The sequence below is a fragment of the Mustela nigripes genome, chromosome 9 (assembly GCF_022355385.1).
Source record: "Mustela nigripes isolate SB6536 chromosome 9, MUSNIG.SB6536, whole genome shotgun sequence".
NCBI classification, from domain to species: domain Eukaryota; kingdom Metazoa; phylum Chordata; class Mammalia; order Carnivora; family Mustelidae; genus Mustela; species Mustela nigripes.
The window spans coordinates 33,236,050-33,252,155 of record NC_081565.1 but is presented as its reverse complement, the minus strand read 5'-3'; the positions used below and the strand labels follow the sequence as shown (position 1 = coordinate 33,252,155).

The following is a 16,106-nucleotide window of genomic DNA, read 5'->3' as shown; positions in this document are numbered from 1 at the left end:
GAGAGGGCAGGTCCGAGCGGTATGTTAGGAGGTTATGAAGCAGTGGTGGGGAGGATGAATGGAACTCAAAGAGTCCTAGAAAATCGTCTTTCATCATAATTCCATACAAGCCTGAGGCCTGAATTCGGAGCCCCTCAACCACGTACTCTGAGAAAGAGCTGGTTTTTTAAGAGATGCGTTCAGCTTCTTACTTAGAGCCAAGCACTGTGCTATTGCCAGCAGAGGTTGGTTTTAACCAAGCAAAGATAGGATTTTCTTGACTACCATGACTCAGAGTTAGAGTTAGTGCGCTGCTCCGGACGCTCCTGAGTGCTCCGAGGCGCCCTCTCGCGCTGGGGAGAAACTGGCAGGGAGGGAATGGGCTCCCAGCGGTTTCCCTGCTCCGGGTGGAGAGCTCACGCTGCTCTGGGCAATCTCCTCCCACCTCCGAAAGGAAGTGAGGGCGGGGCTAGCGGGACTCCCGCCCCTCTGCGTTGCCTTGGTGACCAAGTGCGTCCAGTCGCAGTTGCGCCTGGAAGGGCCCTGGCTGACCTGAGTGGTGCCGCCTTGCAGGTGGGACGTCAGGCCCGCAGCAGCAGGGCCTCCCTTCGTAGGCCTGGTTAGAGGGATGGCCAGAGACTGCCCCCAGCACCCTCTCCTCTGCAGGTTGGCAGGGCTGGTGGCGTGAGAGGAGCCTGCTGGGTCTTCTCAGCATACAGTAGGTGCCTAATTAGCGAAGCCAGAGTCAGGTTGCTCCCTCCCTCCACCACTACCTTCTTGTGTCCACTCGTGGTGGGGAGTAGCGGAGGGGGCAGTCAAGGGTCCTTGAACCCTGTTCAGCTCCAGGTTGGAAGTTCAAGGCCAGGTTGAAATCCAAACCGACGCCTTGGGCACGTTGACTTTTCCCAGGAGAGCTTGGGACCGTGGAGCACAAAAGAATAACACTTATTATTATTCTTTGCCGCCAAAGTTCGGGTTTGCACTCTGCACGGTTGGAAGAGTCAGCCTTCTCCGTGAGTTCTGTCCTTACCTGAGGTTTGTTTCCTTTTTGCTTTCTTCCCCTCTCCTCTTTGTTTAAAATGAAAACCCTGATGTCTGAGAGGGACCCTAGGCTTTCTCTCAGAGCAGTAGCGTGGGTTGCTTGGGTGGGCCTTGTCCTAGGCGGAGGACTTGTCCTGGAGGTGGGGGCGTCAGTTTCTCAACCTCAGTGGGAGTGGAGACCGAACCCCAGACAGGATTCCCGGACAATGAATTCCCAACAGGGGCGTTCAACCAGCGGTCAAGCCAAGATGTCCTCAGTGGGGAAGGTGACCCAGGTTCCCAGCGGGAAACTCTACCACCAGATCTTCGAGGCTGAGGTAGGTCAGTCCCTCTGTCACCCCCTTTCCTCTCCTCCCCAAGCTTCCCTCCCTCTGAAGGCTTTTTTGCCTGGGAATTCGATGAAATAAGGCTTTGAAATAGCTTCGATTTAAAAATAATTCTTATTGGTTCTTAAAACATAGGAATACAAAATTAGAATATCTGTTCTTGAAAATTAAAAAATTTACATTAAGATTTTAATTAAATTAAATTAAACTTAAACTTAAATTATTCAGAAATAGCCAGAATTAACCAATGAATATCTTGGGACCTTTTTCTATGCACAAAAGGATTTCTAGTTTTTTCTATGTAAAAATGGGTTTGATTCTATACCAGTGTCTTGAAACCTGCTTTTTCCCTGTTAGTAGTATCACGGGTTAAGGGGCATTCATGTACTTCAGCCTCTCATGTTGAGAGGCTGCCTAGTTGTTCATCTCCGACTTCCCATCATGTATTAAAGCAACACCCTCTTGACAACCTCTTGATAGGTTGCTTGAATTGCCTTGTTGTCTATAAAAACTGCACAGACAAGAACAATATCTTACTGTACTGCTTATTTAAAAGGGATTTTTACTTTGAGCCCTAAATAATGCTCTCTGTAGAAGGCTTGGAAATTATACAAGTGTAAGGAAACCAAAGAATCAAGTGACTCACATGATCCCGCTCCTGGAAGCAACACACCATTTCTTAACAGTTAGCACATGTTTTCTGGGTCATCTTTCTGTAAGTTTAAAATTTTGAGATCATATTTAATTTTGGTTATAATTTTTAATTTAGGCTTTTAATTGATATGTTCTAGGGTCTTTCATAAGCATTTCCCTGTGCCATAAGAAGTCCTTTGTAAGTCTGATTCTTAATAAATTCTTAATAAATGCCTAACAGTCCACTGAAGGGACATACCAAGTTTACTCAGCCAGTCCCTATCACTGGACAGTCCCATTTTTCTAATTCCTTATGATTAAGGATGCTGCGTTAATAAGCATCTTAGCCCTCATTGAAATTTCTTAAGAGAGACGTTTCTAGACATCTCAGTGTTTTGGGGGAGCATGTGGTTCGTACTCTGGGGTTGAAGGTCCCCCAGCAAAGTGCCCTCCTGCTGGCAAGTTCCCCTTGGTCACTTGGCAAGGCAAGTAACCTTACAAGACTGTGGGGTCAGGCTAGAGTGCTGGGGAACTGACTGCTCTGACCCACCACTGGGATCTTTTGTGGCCTCAGGCGCAGCTGGTCCGCTCTCTAGCAGCCTCCAGGAAGCATGTCTTGGAACGGTCTATGACCCCCAAGAATGGCAGGAAGCCCTTGATGAAGAAGATGGATATTCCTGAAGGAGAGATGATGTCTTTCCGGCAGCGGAAATGGGCACACAGCTTACCCAATGACTGGGTCACAGAAAACCCTGTTCTCTACAGGTAGGTCCTGCAGTCCACACCGCACCACCACACACTGTGGCGGGGGTGGGGGGTGGTCAGAGTCTTTGAAAATTCAGAAAGATCTTCACACTAGACGAGTGCCTGGTAGGAATGGAGTCCCAGGTACCTCCTCTGAAAAAGGTACTTTGCAGGTCTGTGTGCTGCTCTGTCCCTTCTGCTTCCTCCTGTCCCCCACCCCCATGTCAGGAATGATTGATTGATTGAGCACCTAGGGCCAGGTACTGGGTTTGGGAGCCCACCCTCCTGGAACTTGAGGCCTGATAGTAAAAATAAGCAAGTTCCCCCAAAGGTAGGAAGACTCTGACCCAGAGGACAAGCAGTGGTGCAGAAGTGAGGAAAGCGCCTGAGGAGAGGCCTCAGCTGAGACCAGAGGATGAGGGGAGGGAGGCATGGGGCAAGGCTCTGAGGCGGGAAGGGCTTGGTTCTCTCCAGAAGACCTAAGAAGTCCATGGGCCTGGGGCAGAGGGGTGGGAGAGGAGGCTAGGAGAGGCCTGCACCACAGTTCGGATTTGGGCCTGCTGAAGTCAGCAACTGACCTGCCTTCTGAAGGTCTTCTGGCTGCTGTGGGCACAGTGTGGGAGGCCAGCCCAGAGGCTGGGAGGCCAGGGAGGAGGCTGCCGCCATCGCTAGAAGCCTGGTGGGGCTGCGGGCCAGAGAGTAGCGGACTTCACGTCTATTTTGGAAGCAGAACCCCCCAGATGAGGTAGTGGATTGGATGGGAGGAGAAGGCTCCTGAGAGTGCTGGGTCTGTGGCTTGAGTGCTTACGTGGACGGTCGAGGCGCCACTTCCTGAGATGGGCGCATATGGTATTGGGGCCGGGAGTCGGGGAGTTCCTTTTGAACCTCCATGCTTAGAAGTTGAACTTGAGATTCCTGAGCATGGCATTTCAGCTCCCTGAGCTCAGACTCCTCAAGCAGGAGAGAAGGAGAGAAAAGGAAATGGAGAGGCTGCATCTACCTCACTGGGGTGCTGGGGAGAACGTAGCAGGAGCTGACCTTCCCTTCGTGCTGCAAGCTGGCACAAGTCACAGACCCTTCTTAGGCCTGGGACCCTGAAGGGGAAGTCAGTCTTTCTTGACCTGCCCTTGTTTTCTCTTTCACCTGCCTTGGGGTGGAGATTGACCTGATGCTGGGTAACAGTCTCTGCCCCGACCTACCTTTGACTTTTCCCAGGGAAATCTCCTGCAGCTTCTGACCCTCAGCACCCTTAACTACCTCCAGAAGGGCAAACCCACTAGGTGCCCAAGCCCAGGCTGGGAGTCAGTGCTGATGCCCGGTGCAGGGGTCCAGAGGCACAGATGGCAGGGCCCTGTTGATGCTACCCCTACTTCCCAGGAGGATGATCTTGGAGCCTGCCTATGAATCTGGCTCCTGCAGGGTCTAAGCCCCCTCTGAGCTGACCTGAGAGTCCTTGTGCCTTCTAAGGTTTAGCCTAGGACCACCCATTATTCCAATAACCAGAGTAGTCAGGAGCTCTTAGCCCCCACAGGACAGTGTTTTAGGAAAGGCACTTCTCATGGAGGTTGCTGGCATTGTGCTGTGCTTGCTTCCTGGGACGGACACAAAGCCAGCTCTGCCCTGACTGCAGATCCAGAGGACAACTCCCTATGGCCTGGGCAGGAAGAAAGATGTCTTTGTAACCTGCCAGGATCTGCCGGCCTCCGATGACTAGGGTCATTAACTCAGCATTGGCGTCTCTCCGCCAGCTTTGTCCCCTTCTTGAAAATTCAGCCAGGCAAAGCCAGCCAATTTGTGTGTTCCTTCACCCAAGGGAGGGCCTCTGGTGAGTGGAAGGGGAGCCCAAGGTAGGGATAGATCAGCACCAGCATAAAACAATTCCTTGGGTCAAGTGGCTGAGAAGCCAGAGCCATCAGCATTCCTGTAGTCAGAGCACCTGGGCTCCCACGGGCATCTGGTCGACGAGGTTGAAAGACCCACGCCTGCAGGGCCAGCCCTGGTTCTGCAGTGTTCCTTGCTGGTAAGGTTGCAGTGAGGACTGTGTGAGAAACGACTAGAAACCACCACACATGTGGGGGCCCTGAGGAATGGCAGGTGTCATTGAGATATGTTGCATTTCTGTGCTGCTTTGTCCTGTGGACAGTGCATTCGGGGATTTTATTCCAAAGCTAAGGTCCTCCTCAGCCACCCTCCTCCTCCCTACTGAAATAGTTTGTCCTGGGGTCTCAGCTTTCTCCTCCCACACCCAAACCCCACGGACTATGAACCTTGGCTTCATACCTGTAGGTCTGGGAGTCTCAGCCCTGCTTCATACAGTGGCTTCTCTAATCCCCTTTCCCCCCAAATGCCTCATAGGATGGGTTGGCGAAGGAGCAAATGCTGAATGCTTAGCACCGGCCTGACTTTCCCGGGCTGGTCACACCCTTTATGGTCCACAGTGTCCCCGTGTGGAAGTGGCTCTTGCCTACTACTCACACTTGGTTTGCAGCCAGAGCAGAAGCAGACCCCGATTTCTTTTTTTTCTTTAAGATTTTATTTATTTGAGAGAGAGAGAATGCATGAGCAGGGTGAGGGGCAGAAGAAGAAGCAGGCTGTCCACTGAGCCAGACTCGGGGATCATGACCTAAGCCAAAGGCAGACATTTAACCAACTGAGCCACCCAGGTGCCCCATGTCCCTGATTTCTTGTCTGGGGACCATGGTGCCTGCTGGCTGCAGATGTCCATTGGGAGACTGGCACAGCCTCAGGGCTGTCTGGGATGGGGTGAGCCTGGGTTATCGCTGATGCCCACGGTGTCTCTGAGGACTCCCTTGAGTGCCAGAGCTGCCTTGAATGGGGGAGGAGGCTGAGGGTTTACTGTTTTCTCTGTTTGTGCCTCAGGGAAAAGGAAATAATCAAGAAGAAAAAGGCTGAAGAAAGTGAGAGCACCATTGCTGCCAGAGAGGTCCGGGGCCTCATGGACACCATTGGTGAGCTTCTGTCCCACCACAAGGGCAGGCTCGGCTTTCTACCCTCGGCCTCCTTCCCTCAACCTCCTCCCCTCAGCCTCCTCCCCTGGGCCTTCTCCTCAATACAGGGGGCTGGGGAGGGGACGAGGGGGTGAGGGGCTATGCACATTCGGCATGTCCCGATGAAAATCAGTTGGTAACGGGCTGGCTTTACTGCAATTTCAAGAGAGGATTTCAGTCTACCTTGTCTTCCTTCATACTATCGAGGAGGGGTCTTTTTCTTCATGATTAAAAAAATAATACATGCTCACTGTAAGTAATCTCTACACCCAACGTGGGGTTCAAACTTAGACACCCCCTAATATATGCTTACGGTAGAACAACAAAGGAAGGAGATAAGCAGAAAGTAAAAACTCTCCCTTTGCAGTAGCACTGCCTCCTCCTGAGAATGCCCCCCCATGAAACCACATGGGGCTTCCGGTGTCTAGGTTCCCCCATAGACTCAGGGGACAGCCTAGCACGGGGCAGGCGCACAGAGCCTATAGCAGATGGTCCGCAGCCAAACCCCTGCTCAGCCACTGCCCGTGTTTGTTCCTTACCGCCCATGCCTGACCTTCCTCACTTTTTACGTAAATGGGACTAATAAAATACGACTGCTTCTTGGCGTCTTCAGGAGTGGTAGTTGAGTTAGAACAATGCTTGGAAGGGGTAAGTGCTATGTAAGTGTGGGTTACTCTTACTAGTGTACATCTGTGCTTCCACAAAACATTTTAACAAACATAACTGGTCCCGTTCTATACGTCCCATTTGGAAACTTTTTGTGGCATTTAACAATGGATGAAAACTTCAGTCCTTACAGCACTTAGGCATCACCTTTGTCTTTTCTGTTTTTCCTTAAGCCTCTGACCCTGTGGTTTGGTTTGGGGGTCCATCTCCTGAACCGAGGCACTTTCTGCCTTGTTGACTTCTATTGGGCACTCTCCCCTCGCTTCGAAGCTCTGAGGGCCGCCTCCTCACCTCCATTGTTCTCCCCCAGTTCCCGAGAGGCCCTGCACCCCCACCTTGGGCACCAAGGGAATGGACTCCCACAGGCGGGACTACGAGAGTGCCCTGGGCAACTTTAAGAAGGAGATCGCCCAGATTGGGCTGGTGAGAGTCCTCCCCCCACCCTCCTCCCCCACTCCCAACTCAGGGGTCCTGAGTGGCTCTCCGGTAGTGTAGACGGAATCTGAATAGCCATGTCTGAGTGGCTGATGGTGAGTGCTCGGCACGTGCACAGCTAAGTCGGGTGCCCTTGTTTCTCCTAGTCTGCAGGTGAGGCCCAGAAAGTCTTGCCTGACTTGGCATGTAAGGGGCCAGGTGGGAACTGGACTCCAGAGCTGAGGCCAAAGCCCAGCCCTTGAGCTCCCTGCTCAGTCCTGCCGGGGGCGGGGAGAGAGGGGCAGGGGCTGCTGGTCTTCCCAACCCCTGCCCGCTGTCCCTTCATTCATCTGTCCCAGCTGTCCGCGAGCTCTACTTTCGCCTGTGGCTCTGTGGCTTTGGTCATACAGCACAACTGAGCCTGTTTCCTCGTCAGAAGTAAACTCGGGATTCTTGCACTGGGCACTTCTTTAATGACTATTTGTCGACTCCCAGCCATGGGCCAGGCCTGATGTCAGCACCTACTCCAGGGGCTGTGATGAGGAGCACGAGAGTCCAAGGATGAGGACGAGGGCTCAGCCCAGAGTAGAGCACCTGGCACGAGGCCCGTGACCGAATAAATGGTGCTGGCCCTTGTACTCTGGCTGTGAATGGACTCGTAAATCCTAGCCCCTTAGGTCTAGAGAATGATTATCAGTTTTGAGGCAGGACCACAGTTGGCACTTCCCCCGCCAGGGGGGCGGGGGGCGGGGAGGGCCGGGCTCTCTGGAGCATTGACCCCACAGCCGTGGTGGCCCTACTGACCTGTTTTAGGAAATGGAACCTTTCATTTTGGAGCCAGGAATGCTTCTTATGAAAAAGCTGGCTGAGTCAGCTGAAGACATCAACCAACTCTTCAAGAAGGTGGAAAGCAACACCGACCTCGAAGACTACACCTTCGAAGTAGGGAGGGGTTCCCCTGTAGCCAGGCCCCCCCACCCGGGTCCTGCTCCCTCCCTCCAGCCTGTCTGTCCTCCCAGCCTGACCCAGGCTTCTTGGTCTAGACCCTGCTGGAGCTGTGGGATCTGATGGCTGAGAAGTTCCAGTTCCAGAAGCAGGGGATCAAGGAGCTGGATGAGGCCCTGTATAAGGCTGAGTTCTCTCGGACAGATAAAGTGAGTTGGCCTGCATGTGGGCTCGTAGCGATTTCCACCTGTGGGATTTATGACGCCTCGTCTGTGTCTTTTTAGGGCTCCAAGAGAAGACAGTTGCTAACAATGGCACCTTGTTGTTTCTAGCTCAAAAGCGTGCTGAAGAAGTATGCGGAAATCATAGAGAAGACTTCCTACCTCACGCAACCTGACGTGTACAGGCTGATAAACAAGGAGGCCATGGTGAGTGGTCTGCACGTGCAGGGGGTTGGCCCAGAGGTGGAGCGGGACCTGAGGATGCCCCAAGTCTGGTGGTCTCAGGAACAGGGGTTTTCTTGTAGGTCACATTTCCAGGGAACTCGGGTTGGTCACTTGGGTTCAGAACCAGGGTTTTGGTTAAGTATTTTCAATAGAAATCTTTCTAAAGTACATGGTACCCATCCCTGCTGTCTGAATCCCAGTGACCTAGCACAGGGTCACTGGTTTGGGCACTGATGGTTTTCCGAGCAGGTCTGGGCCCAGTCTTAGCTTCCCTTGTGCAGTGTCGTAGGTGCTAGATGATGAGCTGTCCTGCTCTCTGGGTGGTCTGTGCCCTCCTAAGTGACCCCAGCCTGCGCTGTTTTTCTGGTGGTTCTTATCTGCCTTCCTGCTGGCTCTCAGTGCCTGTTGTTAAACCATGCCTGCCTCCTAGCTCTGTCCACATCCCACCCTTGACCAGCTGCTTTCTTTGGGTGTAGAAAACAAGAAATTCAAGGTTGTTCATAATGCCTCCAAAGTCAGAGTTAAGCCTGACTCTTTCGCCATGCGGAAGGACGCTTGTGTATGTACGTATGTATTTTCTTCCAGAATAAGTAACATTGCAGTGCTCTGGGAGTCTCAGGTGTATGGTACAGTGACCCAACACACCCGTATATTATTCAGTGCTCCTCATGACAAGTGTGCTCTTGATACCCTTCACCTGTTTCACCCATCCCCCCCCCCACCTCCCCTTCGGTGACCACCAGTTCTCTATATGGAGTCTGGGGTTTTTTTGTCTTTTTTGTTTGTTTGTTTGTTTTGTTTCTTCAGTTTGACATGAGTCAAATCCTATATTTGTCTTTCTCTGTCTGTCTTATTTCACTTAGCACTGCACACTCTGTGTCCGTCCATGTTGCTGCTTCCTCTGGCTACTTAGGGGCACGTTTTGCCTGCATGGGCTTCTAGGCCCTGTGCAGAAAGCGGGACCTCCCAGCAGTGTGTGGGAATCCCGGACGAACCACAGACAGGGAGCAGGCACAGACCTCCCTCTCCGCCGCCCAGACGCGCAAGCTCCCAACATCACTCTGCTCTAGCACCTGGAATTCCCTGTCCATAAAATGGGGGTCACGATCCTTAAATACCAATGCTTGTTGGGGGGGGGTCAAAGATGCCTCAGCAGTGGCCTCAGTCATTTGAAATAAGTAGGAGTCCCTAACTTTTATCCATTTGATCTATTGTGGGGTGGGGGGGGGGGGTTAGAGTTAGCAGCATCCCGGGAATGTTTCATTGTTTGCTTCCACACACTTACTTTACTCATTAGGATAGTTGCCCTTGCTCCTGACTCCATGTGCTTTTATCTCATGTAATTTCACAAAATCCCTCTGCTGCCAATAGCATTATCTTCAGATTATGGCTGCAGAATTGGAGGTTGAGGAAAAACCTGCCAGTGTTCCCCAGCTAGGAAGTCTAGCTGGCAACAAACCTCAGGTTCTGGTGAAAATTATTACTAGAATTTCTACCCGTTGTGTTTGGCAGATTTCCACCCTTGTCCCAGGGAGGCGCCTCCCGTGAGGGCTTTGGGCAGCTATGGAGACACTTGGCTGTCGCACCCCTTGGGGGCATGGGGGAGACTGCTCTCTTAAAGGGGGCAGGCTACTAAGTAGCAGAACAGTGCCACACAATGAAGAATTGTCCCCGCTGCCTTACAAGAATGCCCAGGGGAGGTTCACTGGGAGGACTGGGGACGAATGTTCTAGATCTGGCCTCATCTGGTAATTGGGTCTTCATTCTCATCATAACCATATGTGACTGATCCCTGTTGGCACAAGCGCTCTGCTTTTGGAACAAATTTTTTAAAAACAAAGCAAAATAATTAAACACTAAGAGCCTATGAGAGTGCTGATCTCTGGTGACCTAAAATCAGCTTCTTCGACAATCTGATATGGTCTTGGGGTTGGGTTAAGGGTACATAGTTAAGTCAGGGTTCATAGTAAGCCTTCCGGGAAAGGCCCCTGTCCCTGTCCATGGCTGCTCAGCCCTAGGCAACTTTGTTGAGTGCCCAGTGGCCCCTCAGTGCCCTTCGGATGCTGTCACTGTCCTCCTTGGCCTTGCTGGGCCCCAGGCCCTCAGCCTGCCGCTCACCTGGCTCCTCTTCCCATCATCCCTCTCCAACTGAGCCTTGTTCTGAGCCTGGAGAGCCCCCACCTCATGCAGAGCCTGCCTGCCTATATCACAGGTTATAAACCAAGCCCTGCTGGGCAACCGGAGGGCCATCGCCCAGCTGTTCATCAACCTCTCGGAGGCCACGCTGCAGCAGGAGCTCCACAGCCACCGCCGCTGGCAGAACCTGCTGGACGCCTGGAAGGATCTCAAGAAGCAGGCCCTGGTGCAGAGTTTCAGGTCCGTGGCTGCCCGCCCTGCCTGCAGCCCCTCTGTAGGCCCCCTGGGAGGCCGGCACAGTAGGCCTGTGGCACTCACCCTCCCTTTTCTGTCGGGACTCCAGAGTCCTGCTGTTCTTCTGGGGTGGAAAATAAGTGCTTCTTTTCTTTTCAAGTCTCAGTAGATCAAAGTAGAAAGAAGAAATGAAAAATCACCACTAATCTTAGCACGGGGAGAAGCACAGCTGATATTTTGGTGTATTTCCTCCCAAGCTTTTTTAGACCCAAACTGCATATGTCGCTTATGTATCTTAATTTTCTCCATAAACATGATCACATAAGCATTTTCGGAGCCCGGTACAAATTGTTTGAAAACATCCATCTGATTATCTGCCCAATTTCCACACTACTGCTACACATAACCCTGTTTTACTGGGCTGGGGAGAATGAGGGTCCCTCAGGCTTTGGTACTTCCTGCCCTCTGGTATCAAGTTTCACCTCAGGGAGGGAGGGAGAGGGCCCATCTCCAGGCTTCTGCAGCCAGGTGGCCCTTTCGTTGATAGGGACACAAGGATCCTGAGGCTTCTGGCCAACAAACAAGGCTTTTTTTTGCTTGTTGGGCCAAGACGTCTGAGGATGTCAAAGGATGTCTGTCTGTCCGCCTGCATGGTGCATCTACAGCTGGGGGCCCATCTGTACACCTGAATTTCCCGTTGGAGATCGCCAGAGTCTGACACCAGGGAGGAGTACTGAGACCTGGATCCATCTGTACTTTCCCTGTGACCTTGATCAAACACTTGAATGTCTCAGAGCCTTTGTCTCCTTACACAAAGCAGACATGATGATGGGCCAGTGTTAGGGTTTGAGTAATGATCAAGATGCTATACGGAAAGTGAGTCGTCTGGGCCTGGGCCTGGAGATTGTTACAGATGTCAATAATCATCAACAGTGATGACAAGAGCTAACATTTATGGGGCATTTCCCCTGAGCCAGGCATGGTCTGAGGGGCTTTGCTTGCATTATCTTACTGGGTCCTTATAAGTGTCAGGCAAGGAAGGTACTCTTTATAAGGTCTATTACAGAAAAGGAAACAGATTCAGAGGAGGGGAGGGACTTGCCCAAGGTCACAGAGCTGGCAGGCAACAGTCAGAACCCACACCTAGATCCGTGCCTGCTGGTCACATGCTCTTAGTGCTGGGATCTCCCTGGTGGCCCTCTAGTTCTTCTCTCGCCTTCCACCCTCCCTCCTTTCATCATTGTCCCAGAGGCCCTCAGTGGGGAAGAAGCAGCTGAAGGGTGTGAGGGTACTTAGATTCAGAATGTTCTCACCGCAGGTCTCATTCCCTCTCTCCTTCTGCCCTGCCCCTCCTCTCCATGGTACCAATGCATCTGGATCCCCAGTGAGTTCATGGCCAGTGAGAGGATCCAGGCTCCTCCAGGTGTGAAGAAGGAGATGGAGACCATGCTGAAGGACCAGAAAGCCCTGCAGCAAAAGCGGCTGGAGCATCTCTGTACCATCTGGTATGCTGCGGGGAGTGGGGAGGTGGCGGGGCTCCAGTGAGAGGTGCCGTGGGGGAGGCAGGCACAGTCCTCTGCATTGACCATTCTCCTGGAGCATCCCCCAAGCCAGGCCATTTCTTTCTAACCTAGTCCTGTGTTGGCCGCCTGGGCCCATGTTCTGGGGGCATTCCAGCCCCAAAGGCAACAAAGAACAGGATGTATTTGTTGGGGAGACAAGTTTAGTGTGGCTGTGCCAAAAAACTTGGAAGGAAGCAGTGGCGGGGGCGGGGGGTAGTGGTGGGCAGGCTGAGTGTGGTGGGGAGGGGGCAGGTTCAGGGGCTGGACTTTCTCCTGAGAGCTGGTGGGGAGCAGATGGCTCCATCAGCCTCGCAGTTTGGAGGGTGAGTGGGAGCGTCTGAGGCTGGAGCCTGAGGTCCGTGAAGAGGCTTGCTGCCACCAGACGGGGAACCTGTCAGAGTCCAGGGCTGCACCCCTCAGCCCTGGGCTCACCCAGCTCTGACTCCATAATAAGCTGTTTGGTGAGGCACACAGTGAATGTGCTAGACCCTGGAAGCCCACTGCCTGGGGATTCTGTAGCATCCCGTCTCAGCAGCAGGACGGAGCCTGCGTGGTCCTGATGTGGAGGTACTTCATGTGCTGGGAGACGTTCCTCCTCTTCCTGTGTGCCTTGGTCCCTCCCACCCCTGCGCAGGAGCCGTGCTTATCTCCCCACCACAGAGCCAAAGTTCTCCTCAAAGTTCTCCTCCTGTGTCAGTGACAATTAGAACCCCACCCAGTCTCCCCAGGCTGACACTTTTCCATGCTGGTGCAAAATGAACAAGGTGGATAAAAATCTTCGCACAAGATAAAGCGCTTTTCTTATTTTCTGTAACTCTACTTTTTCTGACTGAGTCCCTGTTTATGAAACCAGGCCAAACTCAGGTCTTTCTTGAGGTTGTAGCTATTGAGGTGAAGCCATGATTCCCCATGGGAAGCCGTGTAAAGGGGTCTGTTCCTCTGTGTTTGATCCACCCAGTTGCCCTGGGGCAGCTGCCCTCACCTCTAGACAGCTGGCTACAGGAATCTTGAGGCTACTCTGCGCCCCTGTGGCCTCACACCCACGGAGCTGTTTTTCTCCTGGTATCTGGGTCTTAGCTGCTCCCCAGCCTTCCACCAGGAAGGAGGACCCAGGCTGCCCCTGCCAGGCAGCCGTCCTCTCTGCCCGCCCCTGTCCCCAGCCCCCTTCTGTTGGGTGAGAAGAAAGCCCCGGGTCCTCAGGTCTCAGCTGCCAGCCCAGCTCCCCTCCCCTGGGCTCTCAGCCCTCTCCCACCAAGGTTTCCCCTCCCCAGTGCTTTAGGCTCCCCGGAAAACTTAGATTTTGAGACAAGATCCAGAAAGATTTCCAGGCTGCTGTTCTTTCCATCCTGCCATATCCCGCACATAGACTGTGAACACATAGGCTGGCTACCTGCCCGAGTGAAGGGAGAGACAGGGCCAAAGACAGGGGGGAAAATGCATTTCCTGGTGCTTCTGGCCCCTGCTGGGAAGGTAGGGTGCCTTCTCATCAAGCCCAAGGAGCTGTCTCGAGGAGCTACCTCATATGGGATTCCATACCCCATCCTCCCATAGCTCCAGGCCTTACTCCTGAAACCCCAGAGGCCTGGACCTTATTTCTCTGCTCATGCAGAGGCCCTCTGCAGGCTTGTGGGCTCTGGTGTCGCAAAGCTGGGGGGTCTTGATAAGATTCCCAGGGCTCCCAAAAGAGAGTTTTCCAAAATCCTAGGAGTATTTCCGTGGATTTTCTTGGATCTGATAAGCATATGTGCATGTAATTTAAAAATATTTTTTAATTCAATTTTTATTTTGGAGTGATGTTTGACTTACAGATAACTTAAAAAGATAGTGCACAGAATTCCTGTAGACCCCTTACCCAGTTTCCCCTACTATCATTATCTTAAATACAAAACAGAAATTAACTCACGCATTCCCATTAACTAGACACCAGATGATTTCAGATTTCACCAGTTTTCTGCCACTGTCCTTTTTCTGTCCCAGGATCCAATCTGGGACACAGTACTGCTCTTAGTATAATGTTTAGACTTGAGATTATGCTGTGCAAGTCTCGGACTTATCTTTTGCTCTTTACCATCCCACCATAAGTAGGGTGCCCAAGGTCATCCTGGGTTACACATCTTGTCCTAGTATAATTATTAATAGACTCCTCTCTTCATTGTCAAAGACGTCCTGGTTTGGACGATATGGTATAGGGTCCTCGTTGTATGTATCTTTCCATACTGTTAAACACCACTCCAAATTTAGTGGCTTAAAGCAATAAGCTGTTTCTCACCATTCTGTGGGTCGTTTCCCACAGGATGTTTCCCTGGTCTGGGCTGGCCGGGCTGAGGCTAGATGGTCCAGAATGGCCTCACTCCCATGTCTGGAGCCTGGACTGGAACAGCTGAGGCTTCTCTGGTAGCAGAGGCAGAGATACCTGCAACAGGAGAGGGAAAGGGGAGAACACAAGCTTTTCCACCTCACGGTCTCATTTGCTAAGGCCTCATTGGCTAAAGAAAGTCACGTGGCCTGGCCCAGCCCAGGGGTGGAGAAAGAGACAGAGGGGAGCAGCTAAGGATATTGGCCAGTTTTTCAATCTGCCACATGATCTTCAGTGACTTCAGAAGAGAATGCACAGTGCTTTATTTAGACAGAACCAGTTGTTGGATATGAAGTTTGTTTATGGTTTTTTGAGTGCTTATAAACACTACTGTTAAGCATGTCTTAATGCATAAACTTTGTATGCATTTATATTGTTATCTTGAATTCGGTTTGTAGAAGTAGGCAAGTAGGCTTCCTTTGTCCAGTCATGTAAGCCATTTGTTTTTTTTTTTTTTTTTCCCATTAAGGAAATTTAGTTTCTTTTCTTCCTCCTCCTGCTTCTTCTTCTTTTCTTTTTTTTGGGGGAGGGGGTGGAGGGAGAGCGAGAGCGCACATGCGCACAGGGTGGGGAGTGGGTGGGGAGCGGGTGGGGAGAGGGAGAGAGAGAATATTAAGCAGACTCCACACTAGCTCCATCTCATGACCCCGAAATCATGACTTGAGGTGAAATAAGGAGTTAGGGACTTAACCAACTGAGCCACTCGGATGTCCTTGGTTTTATTTTCTAAGTAACAGACTTGGTAATATTAATAGACCTCTTATGAGTTATATTTTTGGTACCAGGAAGTCCCCAACAAGCCAACTATTTCTTTGATATTAATATAGATACCACATAATACTGGGGCCACGTGCCTGAAGATGCTACCAGTTCTGGTAAGTGAACGTTCTACACAAGCATGGCTTACTTGTCCTATGTTCCTTCCCCAGTGACCTTCTACCCCCCAATTACAGCAAAGCTCAGCTGACTGAATGGCATTCTTCTCTCAACTCCCTCAATAAGCACCTTGGTGAGTGAGATCTATGGGATGCCACCTGGGTCTCTTCAGAACCCGTTTAAGTAGTAGCCAGTCATTTAGGTGAGAGCCCGTCATAAACGCAGGAGTGGGGCACATCCCCCTAGAGGAGGGAGAGAATGCAGATGCAAGCATGAGCTCTGAGGGTTCACATAAAATCTCCCAAACCTTGCATGGTAGAGCCCACAGCTTCCTGGTCTCTTCCCCATTGGCAGCCATGCCAGCCACACACTCTGATCCCTTAACCAGCAGGAAGCCAGAGGGATGGCTCTGATGACCTCCTGTGAGGACAGCTTGGGGACCAGGCCCTGGGCATAGGAGATACCAAGCATGTGGTTATGTAGTCAGAGAGACTTGGGTTTGACCCCCCAGCTCTGTGCTGTTCCAGCTGTGTGACCTTGGGGAAGGTGCAGCCTCTCTTGGCCTTGAACTGCTCCTCTGTAAAATAGGGATCTCAAGAGGAGCAATAAAGGTACCTACCTTGTGGGGTTGTTGTGGGAATCACATCCTACAGTCCAGTCGTCCATAGTTCAATGCCTGGCTTACAAGAGAGACTCAATAATAAATGGTAATGTTTAGAAATGCTCTATATCAGGGGTCC

General features: G+C 51.7%; 1 protein-coding gene across 7 annotated transcripts in view; it reads left to right on the top strand.

Moving 5' to 3' along the window:
- Positions 1–16,106, top strand: part of CCDC180 (coiled-coil domain containing 180) — a 62,502-nt gene continuing 46,396 nt past the window's right edge. For 6 of the 7 annotated variants that reach the window (XR_009406267.1, XM_059411247.1, XM_059411245.1 and 3 more), the window contains exons 1-10: positions 1–1,337; positions 2,554–2,744; positions 5,604–5,692; positions 6,708–6,820; positions 7,625–7,753; positions 7,855–7,965; positions 8,089–8,184; positions 10,415–10,578; positions 11,958–12,077; positions 15,420–15,499. Coding sequence is in view for 6 of the 7 variants with exons in the window: in XM_059411247.1 (XP_059267230.1) it covers positions 1,059–1,337; positions 2,554–2,744; positions 5,604–5,692; positions 6,708–6,820; positions 7,625–7,753; positions 7,855–7,965; positions 8,089–8,184; positions 10,415–10,578; positions 11,958–12,077; positions 15,420–15,499 (1,372 nt within the window). In the remaining variant the exon portion in view is untranslated. The remainder of the gene's footprint in view (positions 1,338–2,553; positions 2,745–5,603; positions 5,693–6,707; positions 6,821–7,624; positions 7,754–7,854; positions 7,966–8,088; positions 8,185–10,414; positions 10,579–11,957; positions 12,078–15,419; positions 15,500–16,106) is intronic. The other variant, XM_059411246.1, reaches the window with a different exon arrangement.